We start from the raw sequence: 26,218 nt of genomic DNA, 5'->3' as shown, positions 1-26,218 counted from the left end.
TCATTGGTTCTTTATTTCCTCAACAACAGGAAGAGGATAGATTCCATTGCTGTCTGTTGTTCTATCCCAGACAGAAGGAGAAATCGCCTACACATCCTCCTTTCTGAGCTATGACCTTCACGTTGAATTTTAAAACTACTCTGCAGTGAAGATTATTTGCCTAACATTGCTAGGTACCTAGTGCAAAAACTACTGACTTCCTCTATTCAACATGGATAGTGAATAGGGTATGTGACTAGCAAATATATCCTAGGTATGCAACTAGCAAACATATCCTAGGTATGCAACTAGAAAATGGCCTTTGCAAACCCCTCACTGTGCGACTCCAGGAGTCATGGTGAGAGGATGATAACTCGTACATCAGGTAAACAACCCTCACAGTCTCGACTCAATGAGAGCCCAAGAGCCCACTGAGAGATAAGACAAGAACAGACCAAGTCTAAGCAGGTTGGCATCGTGGTGATGACCCTACCTGAAGAACCCAGTCACTGCCACTGACCATGCACCCTGCCCTCCTCCTAGAAGGAGAGTACATGGAAGATGCCTATCAAGATTTCTTACACAAGGACTAAACTTCACCATCTCAATGCCTGCCTGTGCAGGAAAGACAGCAGGGTAGGTACAGGTACAGTACATGAAAATGAAGGGCGCTGAGTTCTCCTATTCTTCCCCTGGTCCTACTAGCCTTGCACCACAAGGCTGGTCCAGTCAGGAACTGCAAACTAAGGAAACTCACCAGGAGAGACTACTGCAACCGGAAAGAAAACCCTTTACCTCCGATGCTCTTTTAGACACGACATGCCATTTGCAAGAGAACCTCGATAACGGTTTTGAGTGCAGAGTAATTCAAATAGATTTTAGTGCTACTTTTGATCTGGTAAATCATAAGGCACTTATTTATAAACTTCAGAATCTTGGAGTGGGTGGATATGTTTTAGGATTACTACAAGATTTGGTGTTGATGGAATCTTTAGTGAACCAAGGCCTATTATATCTGGAGTTCTGCAGGGTAGTTTTCTTGGCCCACTATTATTTTTGGTGTATAGAAGCCATATGGTGGTTGGGCTGGAAAACAAGATTGTTCAGTATGCTGACGATGCAACCCTTGTGGGTGTAGTAAAGTCTCCACTTATGAGAAATGAAGCTGCTCTCTGTCTCAATTCAGGACATGGACCGGATCAGTGAATGGTGTAGTTGGTGGGGTATGAGGCTGACTGCCAGTAAAACAAAAACACTATTGATTAGCAGATCTTGTACTGATTTTCCACCTCATCCTCCCCTTCAGGTGGATGGGACTTTGCTGAATGAGTCTGAAACTTTTGACTCACATCTTACTTTTGAGAAACATCTAATGGAAGTTTCAGCAAATGCTGGATGAAAGTTAGGTATTGTTCGTAAGTCTTTATATATTTATAACAGTGATAAAATCAGTGCAACCTGTTTTAGGTCGTCTGTGCTTCCTATACTAGAATACTATTCTCCGGTGTGGATGTCTCCTTCTGCCAGAGATTGTTCTCTTTTAGATTGAGTTGTTCACGATGTAGGTTTCTGTTTCCAAATATTAGTAGTTATGACTTGGACCATCGATGGATGGTCTCTTATTTATCACTTTATTGTAAGTTGTATTTTGATAGTGTAGTTGCTTGTTTCGTCCTCAAGGAGTTACCGTCCATGGGTCTGTCAGAGGTCCATGGTGAACAAACTAATGTCAAAGAATTCTGTTTTTGTTGTTCTTTTGGCCAGGTAATGTCTCATAACGATAAACATTATAACATGTGATGGAGTATATAATGGACTCAAAGATAAGAGGGTATTTTCCCTTAACTTCAATGAAGCTGTACCAAGTTTTCTATCATCAAAACTTGCTAGCAGAAAAGATTATTGCGCATGTGCAGTCATTATTGCGCATGTGCAGTCCGCCATATTGTTGCCAAACAAACCAGCAAAAAGACCAAGAAGCGATTACTTTCTCTAGTTGCTTTGGATCAGCTTCATTTGTCAGTGCTCCATATTTCACAATAGGAATCGCCTAAAGAAGCAAGTTAAGTACCTAGTTAAAGTTTTAGTTTTAAACTTTTGGAATTGTTAGTCAAACTGTGTGAAAGCCAAAAACCCAGTTTTTCTTGCCAGCACATGGAGGGCAGTTAAGTCGTAATTGCTTATTGTTAGTCGTAAAGAGTGCAAATTATTCCTAAAATTTGTCATTTCAATTAGATGTTTTAACTAAAAGATATGTTCCACAATTTATCATTAATATAGAAAATCTTCAGATCATATGATGTCTACAATAATCTAGGCAGTAACCTAGATCAGACTGAGAATAATTTAGACTGGATAAATAGGGGATGTTGTCTGTAGTCTATAACCTTGGATTACACACCTAAAGTGTGAACTAAACAACCTAGATAAGGTAGTAACCTAAATTAGGGTAACTTTTAAGAAATATCCTATTATGGGCCTAAAACAGTAGCTGAACTTAGGCCAAGAACGCTAGGATTAGATCATAATATAGGCAAAATAAAATGGCAGCCTAGCTATAACGCTACATGTTAGTAAAATTTTTCTTTTTTATATAGCCTATACACTTAAGCGCGATCTAAATAATCCAGATTAGGCAGCAGACCAGGTAGCCTAGGACTAGATGAAACATTTATCCTGGCAAGATTAAATGGTAGCTTAGCATTAAGGTTACACACTAATGTAAATTTGTTTTATGTAACCCATACCTTTAAGTGTGAATTAAATAACTTGGAATAGGCAGTAGCCTAGATTAGAGTAAGTAATTAATATGGGATACGTGAAATTGTAGCCTACCTATAAGGTTACATACCAGTGAATGTGTTTTATATAGGCAGTCAAAATTTCTGTTTTATATAGGCAATCACCTACACTAGGTTACATGAGACCATTTTAAGAAATATCTTATTATTTCCCTACATAGTATCTTAGGCAAGGTAGCCTGGGATTAGATAAAATATCCTGGGCTAGACAAAATAGTAGCCTAGCTATGAGACTACATATAAATGAATTTCTGTTTTATATAGCCTATACATTTAAGGGTGACCTAAATAATCTGGATTAGGCAATACCCTACACTAGGTGAAGTGAGCACATTTTAAGAATTATCCAACTATTGGCCTAACCAGTAGTTTAGACCAAATAGCCTAGGATTAGATATAAACAGTAACCTAGGCTAAATTAAATGTAACTTAGTTTTTTATGGCTCAATAGCTTATTTGTAAAGTTACATATTAGTGGAGTCTTTTATAACCTGCATCCTTAAAGGTGATATAAACTTAGACCAGGCAGTGGCCTAACTAGATTAAATAATAATCCCTTTCGGGAATATCCTATTATTAGCCTAAACAGTAGTTTAGATTAAATAAAGCAGTGGCAGAATATATGATAAAAGTGTAATCTCGGCCAGATAAAACAGTAAACTGGATTATGATCTTTTTCTCCCCATGTAGTTTATATCTTGAAGTGTGATTTAAACAAGCCTAAACTAGGCAGTAGCCTAGAACAGGTTAAGCAAGAACCCTCTAAGAAATCCTCTATTCTTAGCCTAACACAGATTATGCAAGAAACATTAACCTAAGCCATTTAAAACAGTAGCCCGGTTTAAACATATAATTTATAGCAGTTAGGCTGAATGGCATGACATTCAAAAAATAAAAACTAAATTTCACATAGCCCTTGCAAAAGGCCTAACAGTGTATAGTAATACAGCTATATAAGGTGTCAAAATTAACCTAAATCTTAGTGTTTAAACTAGTATGGATATTCAACACATATAACAATTCGTGGATTTCTCTATGGAACATATACTGTATACGCATTATTCGCTGAAATTCCGCCCGTTCACAGTATTTTTCACTGAGAAATATTCACTACTTACTGTATTTTCATGTCATTTTTGTGACTAAATGCACTTTTTGTGATAAAACTATTAAAATACTCAGGTAGTGTTCAAGTTACTATAATTTGTATGGGGTAAGCAATTAATACCGATACGACAATATTTATAAAATATTTTTAAATTTCCTGCAGGTGCAGGCAGCAAGAGAGACCAAATTACAATAGATCAGCTTCTTTTCCTCCAACTCTTTAACCCATCTTCTAGTTAAAAAATGTAACAGAGAATGATAAAAGTATTGTTAGTAACGTTATACTCTTGCGTAAATGCCATAAACAACTGACCAAGAAACTGCTGTTTTGTTTACCACTGAATTAGATAACAACAGCCCTTGTGCTTATACTGTATTTCCACCATCGTACGGTAATACACAATTACTGTGGGTTATAGTACAAATGATAAGTAGAATAGGACTGATATATTTTTACATTATACCCTTATTCGGTATGGATAAAAGATCGGCAAGGAAATATACTACTACATTTATGCTGAGAAAACAATGTTCAAGCTGCTAATGACTATAAATTATCGTGCATCGGCAACAGGGATGAAACTCGACCGTAATTAAAATTGGAGAAAGTATTTTAATCAAAACTACTGGGCATGAAAGAATACGTTACTGCTATTTTTACGCTGATAAACAATAAATATGTAAAGCTCGTATTATGATGAAATCAAGTGAAAACAGCGAACGGAATCTTGATTTTTTTACACAAAACAAACGCCCCCAAACGGCCAATGTCATCTATTAACGAAAAAATAGCTAAATTAATTATATTTTGACTTGAAAACACTTAGTACACCATAACGAAAAATAACCTTGCCCCATATAAATAAAGTATCTAGAGATTCATTTACGCTAACTAGAAGCAAGAAACGCTCTGAACTGTGTTAAATGCAGCGAAATAAACTTACCGCGTAAATATTTCCAAACCAAAACATTGATTGCTATGATCACAATTTATAATACAAAAGCAATATAAGAATATATATACAATATTATTGGATACAGTGAATTAAGGCATAGCATTTTACAAGATCCATGGAAAAGATGCATATTCGTTATGTTGATGGTTTTATACAACATGTGAATATAGAGTACAGTATAATGTAGGTTACGCTACTCTATATGCCTACGATATACCATAGTGTAGGCTAAACTAATTCTAGTTTGTTATTCAGTTTCTCTTTGTATTGAATAACCATAAGCCAGTAGCCACTCTGCATGAACCTCCAGAATTAGCTGATATTAATAATCACTATACCGTGTATGTATAGAGTATACTGTATAGTGTAGGGTAGGCTACCATGCATGTATACATGGTACCGAATACCCTAGTGTAGGCTGGGCTATATCGAGATACGTTTTTTCCAACAAATGATGGGGTTTTTGGAACCTAACCCCATCGTAAGTAGGATAATACCTGTATAAGCGTTTTTATTGTTTTTTTGTGTTGTTGAACTATCAAAATGGGCATTCTAAGTGTTTTTAGAAGGGTTCTAAGTATTCACGAGTTCTAGCTATTTGCGGGGTGTGGTACACATCCCCGGGAATACATGGGGTTTACTGTACTATCTAAATAAGAATTACAGACAATTAGTACTAACTAGTTTCTAATAAAAACTTGCTTTATATCACTACAGGGCCACCATTATGCAGGACCCCCAGCTCAAGTGTTATGCAGGAAATTGCTCGATTCGTTTTTTGCCAGTGGGTATGGCCAATACCACATTCCACGTGCATAGTCCTTACAAAAAAAACAAGGTAAATTTAGTTGGACACCATACATGTGTGAAATTTGTAGAATGCTCCTGGTAGCAAGTTTTAAGGATGAAACAGTTCATTTTAAGCCTGTCTCAATGGGTCCATGGGTTTAGTAGGGGTGAGGAAGATTATATTCTTTCTAGCAGAACTCCAGCAGCAGATATTTAACCCTTTTTCAGAACAAGATCTATGTTTGGGCCAAAACCCAGTAACATCAGTCTCTAGTACCTCCCAGGTTAACCCCACAGAGGAAGTAGAGGAATCTTTATGTGGGGGTGACATTCCTAGTAATGAACATGAAGTGAAGATTGCCACTGAAATGACCCAGCTGAACCCAGAAGGATCAGGGACAAATTTCAGCTAATTATGGGAGAAACTTTCCAGACGGAAACCTATCCCCATGCAGCTATCAGGTGCAAGAGAATCTTTCCCCCAAAAAGGATACTAGGATCCACCTAATCCTGACTGAAATGACTACATTTTCGGAGGGGTATAGTAGCTCGCCCAGGATTTCTGCCCCCTTGGTTAACAGGCAGTTATAGTTCAGTGGTTGAAGCTCAGTCAGACTGTGCAAGCTCCCCAAAAAGGGATACACAGTTTGCGACATTTGATCAATTCTGTAAGGAAATTATGAGTAACATCAAAGATGTCCTTGCCACAGAATGGCAATATATATGGGACATGATACATGATTCTGAAAAGGAAATTAGGTCAGTCCTATACACTCAAAAGTGTAAAAATACTATTGCATTCTGTAACAGAAAAAAGAGAGTGGATATAAATTCTGCCCAAACAAGGTCTAATGCCGGAATTTCGACTGGAAAAACAAAATGGCCAGTTCTGACTGCAAAACTTCAGATCAAAACATAATAGGGGCTCCAATACTCACCCCTGATGATACTGATAATCCTTGGTGAGATGCCTCAATGTGTATTTTCTCTCCCCATGATAAGTAATTAATGAGAGAAAAACCATGATCGAAGTTGTACATGTAGAATTTAGAGACAGGGCACCATTTCCTAATACAGAATGGTTCCTGATACCACCTTCACCAGACATGGGGAAACCACTAAAAGAAACAGTTCTCCTACCTGTGACTATGGCATTAAAGACACCCTTTACTAGGTCAACAGAAAATGGATCTCTACTTCCATTTTGAATAAGACCCAAGCTGCTCACCAAGTCCCTTTACTCTCAAAATAATTAATCATGTGAAGGCAGATTTTCAGACTTTGGTAGTGACTAGAAAACAAGAGACAATTGCAAAATTAAAGCCATTTGCCACAGTCATCCCAGTTTCAAAAAATTCCACCAAGGAATAGGCAATGCTTCAACTAAAATGAGAGACAATGGCAAAATTAAAGCCATGGTCATCCCAGTTTTGAAAAATTCCACCAAAGAATGGGCAATGCTTCAACTCCCTTTTGAAAGGCAAAAGTTCCCTTTTGATATGGCTACTCAGCAGTTTGGGACCCCTATGAGAAGAATCTCAAGAGGGGACAGCCTTGGCAGAATTTCATGCCAGTATCCACCTCCTTAGTTTTATAACCTCTACCACCTTACTGGATTGATTGATTTATTATGAAATTTAGGTCTTGAAGACCAAGTGCTGGAACCCACCAAGATTATTCAGCACCGTAATGAAGGTGAAATATACAAATTAATGATATGATTGATGATAAATAAGTGAATGATGATATACTAGTAAAATTCAGTGTGGAAGTTGCCACTAAAAGGCTTCCAGAAGATTCCAGAACAATTTTTGCTGTTGTGGCCAAAAGTCTTATGAGAACCCTATGGGAAGCACTCTATGACTTTCTAGAATGGCACATAAAAGTGCAAAAGGAAACACTGGAGGGCTCCAACAAGTCACTCCCCAATGTGACTTCATTATTACACTCTAACCCTTTTGTAAGAAATTGTTTGAGGAGTCTGTTGTGGCTCAACTTAATGAGCAAGCCCACCAACAGAATTGTACAATGTATGCTCTTCTGGGGAAAGGAGAATTCAGAAAACAAAAAACCGAAACTTCCCTTTACCCAACCCAAAAAAGGCTCGCTATGATCAAAAATCATATAACCCTTCAGTCACCCCCAAAAGTTTTCCTCAAAACTAAGTAGGTGGTCAGAATGGGCAAATCCCTACAAAGAAACAACAACAACAGTAAGGACATCCTTTTCACAAGGTCCAAAGACCCTCTCATAGGGGAAGTGGAAAAACAACACCTGGAATGCCTATCAAGGGCAAAGGAGGAAGAGGCAGATATGAATAGGAACTGTATGGTTGGAGGTCAGCTTAGATGACACCACAGGCAATGGAAGTCTTCCCCTTGGGGATAAAGCATTACTGTATTTTCAACAGGTTGGGGCAGAAATGGTCTCATCCCTCCCTCCTTTAAAGGGGTTCCTCCAAAGACCAGACCCCTCTCTGGAAGATTACATGCAGAAGGCCCTGCTAAAGGAAACCATAGAGAAACATGAGTATATTCGCCACCAAGCATGTCTCTTCAGTGTCCCCAAAAATGATTCCCCGAATGAAGAGTGATCCTCAACCTATCAACATTGAACAAGCACGCTGTTTACCAAAAGTTTTGGATGACTACCATTGCCCAAGTATGCTCAATCATTCCAAAAGGGACCTGGACAGCTTCTTTAGATCTGAAAGATGCATACTGGCACATCCCTACTGCCGTTCCCTTCCGCCTCTTCCTAGGGTTCCAGATAGGGAAAGATATGTACAGGTTCAAAGTCATGCCATTTAGGCTAAACATTGCCCAAGAATTTTTATAAAATTAGCAACGGTAGTTGTTTGAGAACTCAGACAAGAAAGAAGACAACTAATAGCCTACCTAGATGACTGGTTAACCCTTAAACGCCGACTGGACGTATCATACGTCGACTAAAATTGTTTGTTGGGTGCCGAGTGGACGTACCGTACGTTGACTACAAAAAATTTCAACCTTCTGTCAACTTTGACTCGACCGAAATGGTAAAAACGCAATTGTAAGCTAAAACTCTTACATTCTAGTAATATTCAATCATTTACCTTCATTTTGCAACAAATTGGAAGTCTCTAGCACAATATTTCGATTTATGGTGAATTTTTGAAAAAAACATTTTCCTTACACCATGCCTTGTAACTCGCCAAAAATTTCAGAAATTCTTTCGTCATTTTGTCGTAATTTTTGCACTGTTTTATATTAGCCGTTACATAAAGTTTTATATATGAAAATGTGCGCAATTTCATTTAAAATACAGAAAAATACAACCCATGGTTGTAGCTTTTATCAGTTTGGAAATATTTTCATATAAATCACGATAACTGCCAAAATTTCAACCTTCGGTCAACTTTGACTCGACCGAAATGGTAAAAAAACGCAATTGTAAGCTAAAAATATTACATTCTAGTAATATTCAATCATTTACCTTCATTTTCCAACCAATTGGAAGTCTCTAGCACAATATTTCGATTTATGGTGAATTTTTGAAAAACTTTTCCTTACGTCCGCGCCAGAAATTCTTTCGTCACAGTGTCGTAATGTTTGCACCGTTTTATATTAGTCGTTACATAAAGTTTTATATATGAAAATGTGCGCAATTTCATGTAGAATACAACAGAAAATAACTCATGGTTGTAGCTTTGATCAGTTTTGAAATATTTTCATATAAATCACGATAACTGCCAAAATTTCAACCTTCGGTCAACTTTAACTCGACCGAAATGGTAAAAAAACGCAATTATAAGCTAAAACTCTTACATTCTAGTAATATTCAATCATGTACCTTCATTTTGCAACAAACTGGAAGTCTCTAGCGCAATATTTCGATATATGGTGAATTTCTGAAAAAAAAAAAAACTTTTTCTTTAAGTTTGCGCGTGGTAACTCGGCCGAACATCTCAGAAATTCTTTCGTCACGTTGTCGTAATGTTTGCATCGTTTTACATTAGTCATTACATAAACTTTTATATATGAAAATGTGCGCAATTTCATGTAGAATACAACAGAAAATAGCTCATGGTTGTAGCTGTTATCAATTTTGAAATATTTTCACATAAATCACGATAACTGCCAAAATTTCAACCTTCGTCAACTTTAACTCGACCAAAATGGTTGAAAAAATGCAATTGTAAGCTAAAAACTCTTACATTCTAGTAATATTCAATCATTTACCTTCATTTTGCAATAAATTGGAAGTCTCTAGCACAATATTTCGATTTATGGTGAATTTTTGAAAAAAAACATTTTCCTTACGTCCGCTGTAACTCGGCCGAACATCTTAGAAATTCTTTTTTCGCCACGTTGTCGTAATGTTTGCACCGTTTTATATTAGTCGTTACATAAACTTTTATATATGAAAATGTGCGCAATTTCATGTAGAATACAACAGAATATAACTCATGGTTGTAGCTTTTATCAGTTTTGAAATATTTTCATATAAATCTCGATAAACAGAAAAAATTTGACTTTCGGTCAACTTTAACTCGACCGAAATGGTCGAAAACTGCAATTGTAAGCTAAAACACTTACAGTCTAGTAATATTCAATCAATTAGCTTCATTTTTCAACAAACTGGAAGTCTCTAGCACAATATTTCGATTTATGGTGAATTTTTGAAAAAAACATTTTATGTCCGCGTGTTACGAATTCGTGCATCATTTTGTGATAATATTTTCTCTGTGTTGCTTTGATCGTTTTACAATTTGTTATATATCAAAATCATCGCAATTTAGTGTACAATACAAAGAAAAAAAAATAACCCGTTACCTTTAACCGTTTTGCTCACAGCGCGATTTGTATAAAATTATATATGAAAATTTTTTTTTGTGCTGTCATATATTTCAATATTTATATATGATAATGATATTTTTTTCATTTCTGATGGTTGCATACTAAACTTCAGGCAATGACAAAAGAAGGAGCCAAAATGAACTCTTAATCTTAAAAACTAAGCATGCTGTGATTTTTTGAAAAAACTTTTTTTCGCTTGGCGCTAACTCCCGAACGCCGCCGGCATACGGGAGACGTTTTTGTAAATAGAGGCTCTGCGTTAGAGGGTTAATCTGGGGGCACACAAGAAAAAAAAGAGTATTTGAAAAACCTAAGAGCAGTGGCCAAAAGACTACTGTACAGTCAAAAGGTTTTATAATAAATTGGAGAAAATCCCACCTCACACCCAACAGACAATTTCAGTGGCTAGGACTGTGTTGGGATACTCTTCATGGCCTGTTGTCTCTCCCCATCAAAACTCACAACAGAATAATGAAAAACCCCAAAAGGCTCCTGGCACAGCCGAGAGTTTCCAGACGGCAATTAGAACGCATGATGGGTCTGCTGCAGTTTGCATCAGTAATAAATCCAATACTCAGATTGCAATTGAAAAACGTGAACAAATTTTGGCTATCGCATGCAAGAAAAAAGAAGCAATACTGATCTCACCAAAAGAATAAAAATTTGGGGAGATTCTTTGGCCATGGACCCGGAAGGAATCTTTGGCGAGACAAGTCAGCCTGACAATACACACAGATGCCTCGTTGACAAGTTGGGGAGGACACTGGAGGATTGTCAGATGGTAGGGAGGGTGGTCAGCTACTCTGAGGAAGCATCATATCAATTTCCTGGAACTAATGGTTGTCTTTTTCTCCCTCACAAAACTCAAACCTCCAGAAGAGAGACATATTCTGTTGGTTCTAGACAACACAACTGCCATGTCCTGCATCAGGAGATCAGGATCTTGTTCACCTCCTCTCAACATGGTAATGCTAGCCATCCTTCGGATGGCGCAAATAAATCAGTGGCACCTGTCTGCAATTCACCTCACAGGGTCCCTCAACATAATAGCAGACTATCTATCAAGGAAAACGACAGCCTCAACAGAGTGGATGTTGGACAACCACTCTTTCAGACAACCAGAAGTGACCTGTTTGCCACATACGAAAATCACTAACTCCCAGTATATGTGCCTCTGAACTTGGACAACCAAGCAATAGCAAGAGATGCCTTTTTACAAGACTGGAACAACTGGAGGACAATACACCTTTTTTATCCATTGTCCCAGATTTTTAAGGTTGTGAGCAAACTCCTAACCTTCAAAGTGACAGCTTACTTAATAGTCCCAAATTGGCCAAACAGGCATTGTTGAAGTGATAGGAACCAATGCATTGGTTCCTATCACTTCAACAATGGGTAAAAAGATCAATTCCACTATCGTCTGCTGTTCTATCCCAGAAAGTAGGAGGGAAAATCGTTTACGCATCCTCCTTTCTGAGCCGAAACCTTTACGTACGGATTTTTAAATATCTACCTGAAAATGACACCCAACATTGCTAGGTACCTAGTGCAAAAATTATGAACATCATCTATAAGGCAATACTAGTTGTGGTAGGTTGAGTTTGGGTTTGTATGATGAAAGACATTTGCATGAATTAATTGTTCCGTTTTGTTTGTTGTGATGTTTTTATTTTTGTTTGATTTTTTGTTGTATGTCAAGAAGGAGTACACTAGGTAAGTCTGTTTTTTTTGTTTTTACTTGCAGTTTGCTGAATGTATTGGAGTGGTGTGGCTTGCTCCCCTTCAACCCAAGGTGTAAGCAGCTGCCTACCGTGTGGTGGTAGCATACAGAAAAAAAATAAAATAAATAAAATTGAAGACGGAGGACACTTACTGTTGTAGAGTTTTTTTTTGAAATAGCAGAAAGGATAAGACAGAGAAGTGATAAGGAACATAGAGAGCGTGAAGCTGCCAGACCGCAGGAAAGAAACAAATATTTGGTCAGGCTGCTTTTTTTTTCTTCCTGTTCCTCCATACATGACTCTATTACCTTTAAAGGTGCTGATCTCGACACATTTGCTGCAAGGAAAGTGCGACAAAATCCACAACCGACTGATGTTGAGTAAGTTAACTCCCAATTGGAAGAAGACGTGAAACAGACCATAGTTGGTGCGGAACGTTGTAGATTTAGGTTAAGAATTAGGTTTAAGGTAATATTAAGACTGAAATAGCTTAAGTTGCAGTTCTTTAGGTTAAGGTTCTTTTGATAGAAGGGTGGGGAAACTACAGGATTAAGACTGAGTAGAATAAGGTTTGAAGAACTATAGTGATCATATCAAGTTTTTTGGTCATTGTAATATTTAAGGAAATAAAGTAGGTTAAGGAAAGCAGAGGGTTTTATTTTGTAACCTCTAAATTTGTTCCCATCATACTGCCCCAATTGTGTACTATAAAGAGAAAGCCCCTACACAGTCTGTATGGGAGATATGTTTAGATTATATCCAAACTGAGAGCCCAGCTGAGATTTCTAGAGAAACACTTTTAAATTTTCTGATACAGTATACCTTTTTTGAAGACAAACATCTTGTGGTTACAGTACAACAATCTTGGCATACAAGGCAGCATTAATGGAACCCTTGCTTTATAGATTCAGGATTGACTCCAACATAGAAGTTGTTGCTTTCCTTCTGTGGTCTTTTGCTCTTCAAAGATCCGCTCCCGAAAAACTTACAATTACTTTGTTCCAGAACAACACACTTAGACTTCTATCTATCCCTCAATTCAGCAGACCCAATACAACTGCAACTCACATGCTACAAAAGGCAATCTTCCTGATTGCATTAGCATCAGGAGCCCGTATTAGTGAATTAGGCTCTCTCAGATGGAGACGATACATCACACAAATTGCTGATAATCAATTATTATTGTCCCCTGGCTCATCATTCCTGGCCAAGAATGAGGATCCTTTAAGATGGAAATCTATTCTTACACGAAAACTCACTCAATTTTGCAGACAAAACTTATGCCCTGTTCAAGCACTTAAGGTTTACCTAGAGATCATGGCAAACATCCCAGAAGGCCCAATTTTCCTACACCCTAGCACGAATAACCCACTCTCACTACAAGGGCTAAGAATAATTCTAATGTCCCTCATTAAAAAGGCAAACCCACACTCCTTTCCTAGGTCACACGATATAAGGAAAGTAAGTACGTTGTTGGCCTTCTTCAGAAATGTCTCTTTCGAAGAAGTCTCCAAAAGTACAGGGTGGGCATCAGAGACAGTATTCTCAAAACATTACTGCCATGAGCTCGAACAAATTCGTCTACCTGTACACTGTGTGGCATGGTTAGTCCTGACCCCAGAGGCTCTATAGCAGAAAACCAGGGGTCTTCCTAATGGGTGAGTATGCTGACTATTGCTGGGGAAGGTGTGACAAGACTGCAACCATACCCAGCATACTTAGGTAAGTCACTACAGAACTTCACCCTAAAAATGCAAGGTCTTGTTTAGTTTCATGTTTCTTGTTACCAAAACCCCAAAAGGTTTTTCAGAATAAGGAATGGGGCTTGAAACTTGTGGCTTGACCTTGGACCAGAAATGTTTTTGTTTTTCTTTGGGTTTTTGGGATTAAAATTTTGAGAGCTTAAGCCTTTTGTCGCCTCTCAATTTCTTCTGTAAAGTTCCTTAGGATGAAACAAGCAACTACGCTATCAAGAACCAGGTTTTGACATAAAAATAAACCTATTTTTTGTAGTCGCTGTTGAGTCCTCAAAATCCTCCTATTTCCCTGATGAAAAGCAATGGGATTTGGGCAAGGGATTATCCTACTCTGACCAGCAGAGAGTAATGGAGTCTGGTCTTTTGCCTGCCCGGTTGAAAACAAGATGGCAAGTGCTCATGCACAATAGTCACTTCTTGCAGGTTTTGATGTTGGAAAACTGGGTTCAGCTTCGCTGAAGAGAAGGGAAAATGCCCTCCTACCTTTGAGTCCATTATACTCTATCACATGTTATAGTGTTGTTTCCATTATGACACAATACCCGGCTACAAGACCAAGCTAAAAGATATTTCTTTGATGTCAGTCTAGTCACCACAGAGCGCTGGCACACCATTGGAGGGTAACTCCTTGAGGACTCAACAGCTATTACCAAATGTAGGTTTTTCCTACGTCAAAGCCTGTTTTTTGTGTACGTGTGTGTGTATGCACAGCTTATATACTGTACTACAGCAATATTATCATATATTTGGTATGACATACAAAATTTACAAAATCCATGCACTGTCAAAAACATGCCACTAGCTACTGTACTTGATCTCAGCTGACACTTTTTAATTTCTAATTCATCTTACTGAGCAAATTTTGCATGGCAAGAAAAACTGTAACCAGAGAATCATACAAGTATGGCTGACTGTACAGTACTGTATTAGGGAAATATAAAGTAATGGGTCATAATTTTACAAAGATGTTATTGAATTGGTTACACACACAATCTGACAAACTGAAACCTCATACATATGTAACATATAGCACTAACCTCAAGCCTTTGCCTGGTTGTTAACTCAAGTTCTAACTTAGACTCAATTTCCTTTATTTTCATTTCCAAGCGACGCTGTGTATGAATGTTAGCAGTTTCTCCTTCTAAAACTTCTACTTTGCTGCTTAACTCCATCATTCTCTCTTGAAGTACCTGTAAAATTTATGTTTAGCAAACTTTGAAACATCCAAAATAACACTCACTGTCAAGAAGACACTTGAGATAAAAAGTGAACTAAAAAGTAAAGAATTACTGTCATTTTCCACATTCCCCAATCTGACAAGTCTGCATGGTCTCATAACATAATACCACTCATGATAATGTCATTACATAATTAATCTCAAATCCCTCTTACTTTTACATACAAGCTATTATTGGCTTCCAATATATTTCTAATTTCTATCACAAAACTACTTTTAGGGCCTTTAAATGAACAGTGACAACTCAAATTGGGGTATTTATGTAAAAATTATGATAAAATTATCATCAGTAGTTAATAATGTGTAGAATTCAAAAGAAGTTGAAGCCCTTATAAAAAATTTTTAGTCACATGACAATATCTGATTATACAAGACAAAGATGCTCTTTAAAGAAAAGATTAATTAGATCATTATAATTAAGGCAAACCAGGGATTCAGTCTGATTTGTATTAAGATAAAACTACCAAAGAACTTACCTTAAAACAAGTGCTAACAATTTTCAAGAATGTTATATACAGTAAGCAATATTGCTAATAAGCTCCACAACAGACCATTTTAAAAATTTAATCTAGACTTTATCATGCTTATTACAACACAGCAACTTAGGTTACAGTAACAAAGATGCTTTCTTCATTTCATTTTAAAATAAAAAACTAAGTCATTCACAACAAGGATAAATTATCAACAACTAAGGTATGCATTCAACTAATAGAAGCAAATTAACAAATTTATCATTTACAGTAATTCCTTCAACAATGACTATTGCTTGTTAATCAGATTTTATTCAGCTTCCATTATTTAAACCCCACAAATCCAATTCACCTCTTTCAGATCACTAAGGCTTCCATGTAGAAAAATCCACATATTTTACTGGTGTCTGGCCATCTGTCAGCATGACATCAAAACAAGATTCTAAATAAACAAGCAAAGCAAGTAACATGGTGAGTTCATCTACTGACATAATGGAATCCATCCCACACTTTATAAACACTGTTAGCCTCTGAAGATCAGATCACTGGCTTGTTAAAATATTAGCACAGTCTGACATCTAGGGTATCCTAAGACTGTTTTAGAGTGTAAAGTACTGTACAATACCATAATAAATTCCTTTTCATCCTTTATGAAGTGGACTGTCTTTGAACTACATTCATAAAATTTGTAATGTTGTAAAGATCTTTAATTTTCATAGCATTATTAGTGGTCTCAATTATTCATGCCTAACTCAGCAAAGCTCTATTGATTTTTTATGAATGTTTTACAGTCCATTCAAGAAATTCTTATGTAACTACACGGCTTTTTTTCTTGAATTCCCAATTCTGACACTTGACTTGTATTCACAGACCTTTTACTGTGAACCTTTACAGTATACAGGATGTTTTCTTACCATATTATTTTTCAACTGTACATGGTAACCAAAAAATAGTTTCAAGAGCTAAAATAATTTGACCATTGATTAGCCATAACAAACTCATGGTTATTCCAAATATGTAAACACCTCAGTATTCTTGATAAATGTGCTAAATTGCAACGACAGTGCTTTTCACTATGTCTGAGATGTACGTAATACAGTACAGTGCAGTACAGCTTTTCCATTACTTACATTACCTATACACAAAAGATACTAATAAATTAATGAAAGAACAAATATATGTAGCCTAGACTATTTTCAGTGTCCCACATGAATCTAGGCCACAATTATCATTTGGTGCATCTCTCTCTCTCTCTCTCTCTCTCTCTCACTCACAATTACAGAGTTGAATCTTTGTGTGAAATTGTTTCAGTTTCTTTATGTGTATGTTCTTATGTATGTATACTGCACTGTCATTGCAATTTAGCACATTTATCAAGAATACTGCAGTGTTTACATGTTTTGGATAACCATGAGTTTGTTATGGCTAATCAATGGTCAAATTATCTTAGCTCTTACAGCTATTTTTTGTATGTTTAGTTCCAATATAAAGTTAAAGGGTCAATTAAAATTTAAAGTTTATGGATCAATTTAAATCATGTTTATTTTTTCTCCACTGGATCTTTCCTCATAGATATGCCCATATACAGTAGATAGTTCAAATATGAAAAATTTAAACTAATTTGTATTTTTCATAGCTAACAAACCTGTGGTCTTAACATTAGGTTAATCTTCTGGTGCCAGCTGGAAACCAGTAAAAATAAAAACGAGAATTGTTTATGCAAGGAACTGGTGGCATCTGACATTCATCATGGAGTTAAGATGGAAAGGGGCCAGCAACCTGACTTCAACCCCATGACGTCTCAGTTTTCTTCTTACTGCCATTGAGAGAGGTTGTTTCTTTCTCTCCTTCCTCTCCACAGCCAGTTGTTTTTCCTTTGCCCATGATTTTTTTATTGTTTTTGTGGTCAGTGTTTGTTTAGTGTGTGTGCATTTTGGTTATTATCATGCAACCTCAAAACCCAGCTATAAGTTCCCGTAAGCCTGAGAGAAAATGTCCTGGTGTAGGCTCCTATCCTTGCTCGCATTATATGGCTTCCTTTGAGACTGAACCCCATTCAGCTTGTAGTAGGTGCAGATCGAATGATTGTAATGTGACTAACCCTTGCCCTGAGTGTTGTTCTTGGCCTCCTATGCAGTGGAAGTGATTTGCCATGAAAAAGCAGCACAAGAGGAAATTAGAGGCACCATCTTGGGAAGGATTTTCTCCTCCTTCTATGGATGTTTCTCAGGTTCCTCATTGTTCTGCTTCTCCCCTTGCTCCTCCTTCCTTGTCAGGTTTGTCTCCTTGCTTTTCTTCCACTGATTCGTCTAGTTTGGAACACTGTTCTAGTGTTTGTGGTGATTTATCTTCATCTCCTACTTTTAATAGAAATGAATAAAGTGTAATTAATTTATTCACTGACAGCATTTACCCTGATCATTTGCTCTTTATCTATGTAGATAATAAAGAGCAAACAAATAAGCACTGAAACCTATGTCCTAAAACTTGTGAATTTGCCCAGAAAAAAGAAAAAATGCCATTAATGATAAAATTTTGTTATTTAACTACTCTGCTACTTCACATTTCATGTCTAGATTCCTTAATTTCTCAATAAATCTTTTATGTGGCACTTGGTCAAGTGCCTTCAGCAAATGTAGATAGAGTTTAACTACTACTCTTATTTTTATGTACTAAACATGTCAAGGAATGTCTAACAGATCACTGAAACATGACCTCCATTAAAAAAACTCATGCTGGCTGTCTCAAATTAGACTGACTGAATCTGAAAGACTCATTATTTTGTCTGTTATGACAGCTTCACATAGTTTCCCAGGAACTGAGGTCAGGATGAGAGCCTGCACTTCTCTAGTTCATCCTTAGAACCCTTCTTGAATACTGGAGTCAACATTTTGCAGTTTTCTATCCTTCACTTCTTTCCTTGGCTCCAAGGATACTTTATTGTACAGAGCAATTTGTTTCTGCTTCTTTGATCAACATTGCTTGGATCTCATCTGAGCCTCGAGACATATTTGGTTCAACTTTATTTAAATTTCTACATTTTATTCTGTTTTCTACATTTCTGTTCTTTTCTTTCTTATATTATTAGACTATAAGAACTTAGAAGGTACCTTTTTCAGTGTACACACAGCCAAAGTATTCATTTAGTAGATGTGCCATAACCACAACACTTCTAACAATATTGCCAGTTTTACCTTTTAAAGGCCTTATTGTCCTCTTACTTTGTTTCCTATGGTTGACATGAGCAAACAAGTAAAAAATGGGCTGAACTTTCTTCAGCGCAATCAAGTTTTCTGTACATCCTAGATAGCAAAATCCACCGTTCTTTGCAGCTAAGCCCCACCCACTGCTTACATCAAGACCATCCCTTGTAGCCAATTGGTTGGCAATGGTTTTGAAAAAGTTGGTTTATCTGTGGTTCGTTTCGTCTTGATTAATTTTGCAATGGTTGCTTTACCAAACTAAAATACTTCTGCTGATTACCAAGAGGAAACGTTATATTATCCCCTGAAATAAAATCATAATATGCATCTGCCTAAAAATGGTAAAAAATACAAAAATATGAATTAAGTCAGGAGTTTTCTGCAATGCTGCAATATTGTTTTTCGTAAATGAGGTTCACCTGAATACGGAGATGACACAGGAATGTCTTGCATTTGAATTGGTGCACTTGAATTACAGGACAATAATAATTACCATCTGATATTGTCAAGTGTGTTAGCCATTCTAAACTTGAACACACAGACTTTCTCAGAGCTATGCAGATTGGTATTTCATATTGATTTTAGGAAATTTTACTAAATTTTAATAGTCATAAAATCAATTTCTTTGCAATCTATTACATTTGGTGGGATGACAAGTAGTGAATGCGCTCTACTAAAACAAAATATGCCTATGTTTAACTTAGAGTTACAGTATGATAGGCTATATGAGTCAAATTGGATATAACTTGCTGAGAATTTTGTTAGGGAAATTTTCTCTTTTTGAAATAAAGGGATCATAAAAAATGACATAGACCCAAAATTTCCTGTCTTTTTGTTGGTTTTTGCAGCTTATGACATTTGGATTATAGGCCTATCCCTATCTTATATTCAGCCATTTTATTGTGGTTCTTGCTGTGGTTATTCTCATTTCTGTTTCTGCTGTTATGGTGCTTGTAGTTTCTTCGAAAAGTTTTCATATGGTAACCTAACATTGCAGAATAAACAAAGACCTATTCACAAAATACTAGTGTAAAGAATTATCTGCCTATTATTGTTAACTGAAATTGAGTCATTCATTCATTTTTTCATTAAAAGTAATTGAGATCTTTATGAATATAGTCTATGATAATGTATCCTTTTGTCCAACAGGGTAATCTACAAGAATGCCCCCAAAAGCAAATGAGTCATGGGCTGCTCACAGACTGGTTTGGATCATATCATACATAACTTTTTCAGGTATCATTTATTTTTGTTCTTATTTTGTTAAGTATCTTATGATGCCTTCCTCCCACAGCCTTCATTTTCACAGAAATGCTACAGTAGCCTTATATTTACTCATCACAGTGATATAATTTGTTATCCCTTTTTCTAATACATATTCTATATAATTCATTGACAGCAATTCGATAGTTGTGTGTAAGGCTGAGACAGCCCTATACGTACATGCCCACAAATTTTACTTTTACTCTCTGTGGTATAAGTGGCTTTACATTTACTATGGCCATCAACGCAAGTAAACATGTATGTGTATGTGCACGTGCTTATACAAGAACATTTCACCGTAAGCATTTACATTACAGTATATATTGTGGGGTTGGAGCCACTATATTAATTAACAGCTACTCTATTTCCAACAGATACAGGTGGAAAACTATTTGCAATAAGAAATTGATGCGTAGGCCAAAGCCCTGTCATTGCCTCAAAATATAAGAATTTGATGTGTAGGCCTATGGCCTGTCATTGCCATAAAACACAGTACAGTACAAGAAATTGATGTGTAGGCCTATGACCAGTCATTGCCTCAAAATATAAGAATTTGATGTGTAGGCCTATGCCCTGTCATTGCCTCAAAACATAAGAAAGTATTGTGCAAGCCTATGCCCTGCATTGCCTCAAAATATTATATATATGTAGGCCTAATCTCACAATGTTATTAACATTTGACATGGAGGATTATGATGAATTAATACCCTAACATCCAAACTAGCTGCATAAGTCTATGCTTCATTTCAATTATTGGAACCACTAATGTAGGCCATCACCAATTTAAAAGAAAAAAAGTAAGAAGCATGTGTATTTAGGCTGTGCATGATCAAAATAAAAAAAAAAGATGCACAGACCGAATGATCCAAGATCTTCGTAATGATATATAACTTAATACAGAATATCTTTTATTGGAGATCTCATCAATTGCATACTTCAAATCTGTGGTGTCATCGCTCATGCATGGAGCTCAACATGACCGAATGGAGTCAAATCCATACTGGCAATCATTTTGGACTGTTAACTAGTGAGACGTCACTCCCCTTTGATAGCTAGCCAATCACTGGCGTGCAAAGGGCCATGGATTCTGCTTATGATCAAGGCCACTGAAAACAGATCTATGGTATCTTTTGGCGGTCTCAGTATAATGCTATATGAGCCATGGCCCATCAAACTTTAACCACAGGCTGGTGGTGGCCTATCCTATGTCGTTGCCAGAAGCAAAATAAATAAAACAGAAACTACTGAGGGTAGAATGCTGCAATTTGGTATGACTGATGACTGGAGGGTGGATGATCAACATACCAATTTGCAGCCCTCTAGCCTCAGTAGTTTTTAAGATCTGAGGGCAGACAGAAAAAGTGCAGACAGAAAAAAGTGAGGATGGGCAGACAAAGCCGGCACATTAGTTTTCTTTTCAGAAAACTATAAATGCCATTAGATTTTCTGTTACTTCTAAATGTAAACTACCTTTATGTCCTACTAGTTTGGGTAACCTCCCACACTGCTTTTAAAGAGCCACTGTCTCCTTTGATACCTTTGATAGTTTTTATGCTCTCAGTCTGTCCATGATTGCCTTCTAAACCATCTTGGCTGTTTGATCCACTTAAGTGTATTTGTCTTTGCTGGATATAAAGTTGGTTTTGAGTAAAAGCCATATTTGCTATGCATATTTCCACAGTTGCTATTTTTTTCCCTTGCTTCACAAACTTCAAGGAATGCTTTTTGAAAATTATTCTTTGTGGATGTTTTTCTTCTTTCAAAAATTTGTTTATATATTTTAATTAAAATCATACTAGGACCAATCTTTAATACTTTTTCTTCAACATTGTAATATTACCCTCTGAGTGATATTCCAATTCTAAGATATGTTTTGTCCCTTGTTAGTTTGTCTATTCATTGTGTTGAATATTCTGTGGAAAAGTCTATTTAGTGCTTACCTTCAACATATGCGGTCCCTTATCAGTTTAATAAGCAGCTGAAGTAACTCCCTGATAATGCAAACGTTTAACCAAAAATGTTGCTAATGTTACTGTAAAACCTTCCATCTTTTTCCTTAGATTGATGGAGAAGTCTATATATATGATATACATCAAGCTTTACAAGTTTGTTTATCGCAACTCCCAGTACCTCATACTCTGTCTCTAATCTGCAGCCGACTGGATTAAAGTATTTCCTAACTTACACCAATACACCTCCTCTTTCTCTTTCTACACTAACTTTCTTGAACATTTATATTCTGGTAAATGTAATTCTCCCACTCAATCTCTAATATTGATGTCAATCCCTAATCCTGTACTTGCAATTATTTCAGGCTTAACAGTTCCCATCAAGCTTCTAAGTTTTTCCATTCTGTTTGTAATAAACTGAATATTAAATAACAAAAAGATTTTTCTACATTGTTCTTTACCCTACAAGTCTTCACTAATTTTCTTTCAAGACACCTATACAGTTGACCCCCTATATTCATGATGGTTAGGGTCCACAACCACCCATGAATACTGAAAATCTGCAATACATTGGAACCCCCCTCTAAAAAGGCTTGTAACTTCTCATTTTAATAGTTCAAACACCAAATACCCTGCATACCTTGACCTAAAATGCTTATAACTGCCTATTTTAATGGTTCACTGCCTATTCTAATTGTTCAAACACCAAATATACCTTAAACTATCATCCTAAAACACTTTCATATTATCTCAAAGCCATCTTACAACATTACCCTTAAAAATATATTGCTCACAGTTATGTGTGAAAACTAATCAAGTTACCCCTATACAGTAAACCCCCAGTATTCGCAGGGGATGCATACCACACCCCACCTGCGAATAGCTAAAAATCCGCAAATACTTAAAACCCTTTTAAAGACACTTAGAACTGCCTATTTTGATAATTCAAACACACACAAAAAAAAATCTAAAAATGCTTATATAGGTATTATCCTACTTACGATGGGGTTAGGTTCCAAAAAAACCACCATTTGTTGGAAAAAACGTATCTCGAATATAGGCTAGCCTACACTAGGGTATTCAGTATCATGTATACTACATGGTGGCCTAGCCTACACTATAAAGTATACTCTATACATACATGGTATAGTAATTATTAATATCAGCTAACTCTGGAGGTTCATGCAGAGTGACTTATGATAATTCAATATGAAGAGAAACTGAATAACAAACTAGAATTAACTTAGCCTACACTATGGTATATCGTATACATATATCGTAGCCTAGCCTACATTATACTGTACTCTATATTCACATAATATTGTATTATACTAATATCAACATAACAAATATGCATCTTTTCCATGGATCTTTTAAAATGTTATGCTTTACTTCACTGTATCCGATAATATTGTATATTATTCTTATATTGCTTTTGTATTATAAATTGTGATCATAGCGATCAATGTTTTGGTTTGGAAATTGATTACATGCTAAGTTTATTTCACCGTATTTAATTCTGTTCAGAGCGTTTTTCTTGCTTCTCGTTACTATAAATGAATCTCTAGATACTTTATTTTTATGGGCCAAAGTTATTTTTCATTATATAAAGTGTTTTAAGTCGAAATATAACAAATACGTCTCGTTGTGGAATTAATTTAGCTACTTTTTTGTTAACAGATGATGTTGGCTGTTTAAGGCATGTTTGTTGTGTGTAAAAAAAATCAAGATTCTGTTCGCTATTTTCACTTGATTTCATCATAATATGAGCCTTTACGTATTTATTGTTTATCGGCGTAAAAACACAGTGGTGTGTTCTTTCATGCCCAGTATATTTAATTAAAAATACTCTCTCCAATTTTAATTACATTTGAGTTTCATCCATGTTGCCAATGCACAATAATTTATAGTAGTCATTAGCAGCTTGAACACTGTTTTCTCAGCTTCAGCTACAACTTGCAGCTTAAATTTAGCTGATCTTTTATCCATACTGAATAAGGGTACAGGGTAAAAATATATCAGTCCTATTCTACTTAACGTTATTTGTACTATAACTACAGTAATTGTTTCCTACCGTAAGATGGTTGAAATACAAGCAAAACGGCTGTTTTTATCAGATTCGGTTATAAGCTAAACAACAGTTTCTCATTTGGCTGTTTATGGCCGTATGCATTTACACAAGAGTATAATGTTACTATCAATAATTTTGTCATTCTCTTTTACTTTTTTAACTAGAAGATCGGGAAGGAAATATACTGCTAAATTTAAGCTGCAAGTTGTAGCTGAAGCTGAGAAAACAATGTTCAAGCTGCTAATGACTATACAGTAAATTATCGTGCATTGGCAACATGGATGAAACTCAAACGTAATTAAAAATTGGAGAAAGTATTTTAATCAAAACTACTGGGCATGAAAGAACACATGCAGGTATTACTGCTGATTTTACACTGATAAATGATAAATACGTAAAGCTCATATTATTATGAAATCAAGTGAAAATAGCGAACGGAATCTTGATTTTTTTTACACAAAACAAACATGCTTCCAAATGGCCAACGTCATCTATTAACCAAAAAAATAGCCAAATTAATTTCACAACTAGACGTTTTAAGTTATATTTCGACTTAAAACAATTCATATAACGAAAAATAACCTTGGCCCATATAAATAAAGTATCTAGAAATTCATTTAAGCTAACTATAAGCAAGAAAAGCGCTCTGAACTGAGTTAAATATGGCAGAATAAACTTACCACATGATCGATTTCCAAACCAAAACACTGATCACTATGATCGCAATTAATAATACAAAAGCAATCTAAGAATATATACAATATTATTAAAGCATAACATTTTTAAAAGATCCATGGAAAAGATGCATATTCTTTATGTTGATGTTTCTATAACACAATATGTGAATATAGGGTACAGTATAATGTAGGCTACACTACCGTATATGTATACAATATGCCATAAGTGTAGGCTAAGCTAATTCTTGTTTGTTATTCAATTTCTCTTCATATTGAATTGTCATAAGTCACTCTGCATGAACCCCCAGAATTAGCTGATGTTAATAATTACTATACTGTGTATATATAGAGTATACTTTATAGGGTAGGCTAGGCTACCATATATGTATACATGGTACTAAGTACTGTTGTGTAGACTAGGCTATATTCGAGATACGTTTTTTCCAACATAGATGGGTTTTTTGGAACCTAACCCCATCGTAAGTAGGATAATACTTGTATAAGAATTTTTAGAGTTTTTTTTTTGTGTTTGAACTATCAAAATAAGCAATTCTAAGTGTTTTTAGAAGGGTTCTAACTATTTGCAGATTCTAGCTATTTGCAGGGGTTTGGGAGGGTTTACTGTATACTGTTATAGCATATTTGTTTTAGTAATTCCATGCCATTTACCGCAATTGTAATCATAAAGGCAAGGTATTGCATTTTTAGGAAACTCTCTCTCTCTCTCTCTCTCTCTCTCTCTCTCTCTCTCTCTCTCTCTCTCTCTCTCTCTCTCTCTCTCTCTCTCTCTCTCTCTCTCTCTCTGATAACACATAATTTTGAATTATGTGGCTTAAAGCTGTCATTAATAATTAAATATATCTAAATTATTTAGATTTACAAAATATCTGCATCCCCGAAGGTACGGTCATCAAATATCTGCACCCGCAAATTTAAAAGATTGAAATCTGCATCCGTAAATTTAAAAAACTGATATCCACATCTGCAAATCCCATTTTCAGATATCCGATACATCTCTCTACAATAAGTACTATACAATACTGTATGTGTACTGTACTGTACTACTATGAGGTGCAAAATAAGACGAGCAGGAAAAAGGTACTGCTGATTTATTGGTGATCTAGGCCGTTTATATAGCGGCAGACTGATGTCGCGCCGCGGAATACAATGGGAACAAGGGTGACCTGAGGTCGATAATAATTAACAATAAATACAGTGAACGAGTACACTTTACTTTATACCAATGGGCAGAATTGAAGTTGAATACAACCTTGATGCCCGCGAAAGAAGAATACATGGTATACAAATCGGAGATAGGTAAACAATTATATACACAGTTTAAATGATTGGATTTGCGTGACCCATCACGCCAGGTGTGACGAATTGTAGAGGCAAAGAAA

The 26,218-nt window shown here is 36.1% G+C and overlaps 1 protein-coding gene across 7 annotated transcripts in view; it reads right to left on the bottom strand.

The window, feature by feature from the left end:
* The window catches only part of LOC136842602 (unconventional myosin-XVIIIa-like), a 1,295,621-nt gene that overhangs the window by 37,923 nt on the left and 1,231,480 nt on the right, over positions 1 to 26,218 (bottom strand). For all 7 annotated transcript variants that reach the window (XM_067110180.1, XM_067110181.1, XM_067110182.1 and 4 more), the window contains one exon: positions 14,986 to 15,138. In XM_067110180.1, coding sequence (XP_066966281.1) covers positions 14,986 to 15,138 — 153 coding nt within the window. The remainder of the gene's footprint in view (positions 1 to 14,985; positions 15,139 to 26,218) is intronic.

Source organism: Macrobrachium rosenbergii, chromosome 10, assembly GCF_040412425.1.
Source record: "Macrobrachium rosenbergii isolate ZJJX-2024 chromosome 10, ASM4041242v1, whole genome shotgun sequence".
In the NCBI taxonomy this organism is placed as follows: Eukaryota; Metazoa; Arthropoda; class Malacostraca; order Decapoda; family Palaemonidae; genus Macrobrachium; species Macrobrachium rosenbergii.
Note: the sequence above shows the minus strand (reverse complement) of the source record. Positions and strands in the feature narration are given on the sequence as shown.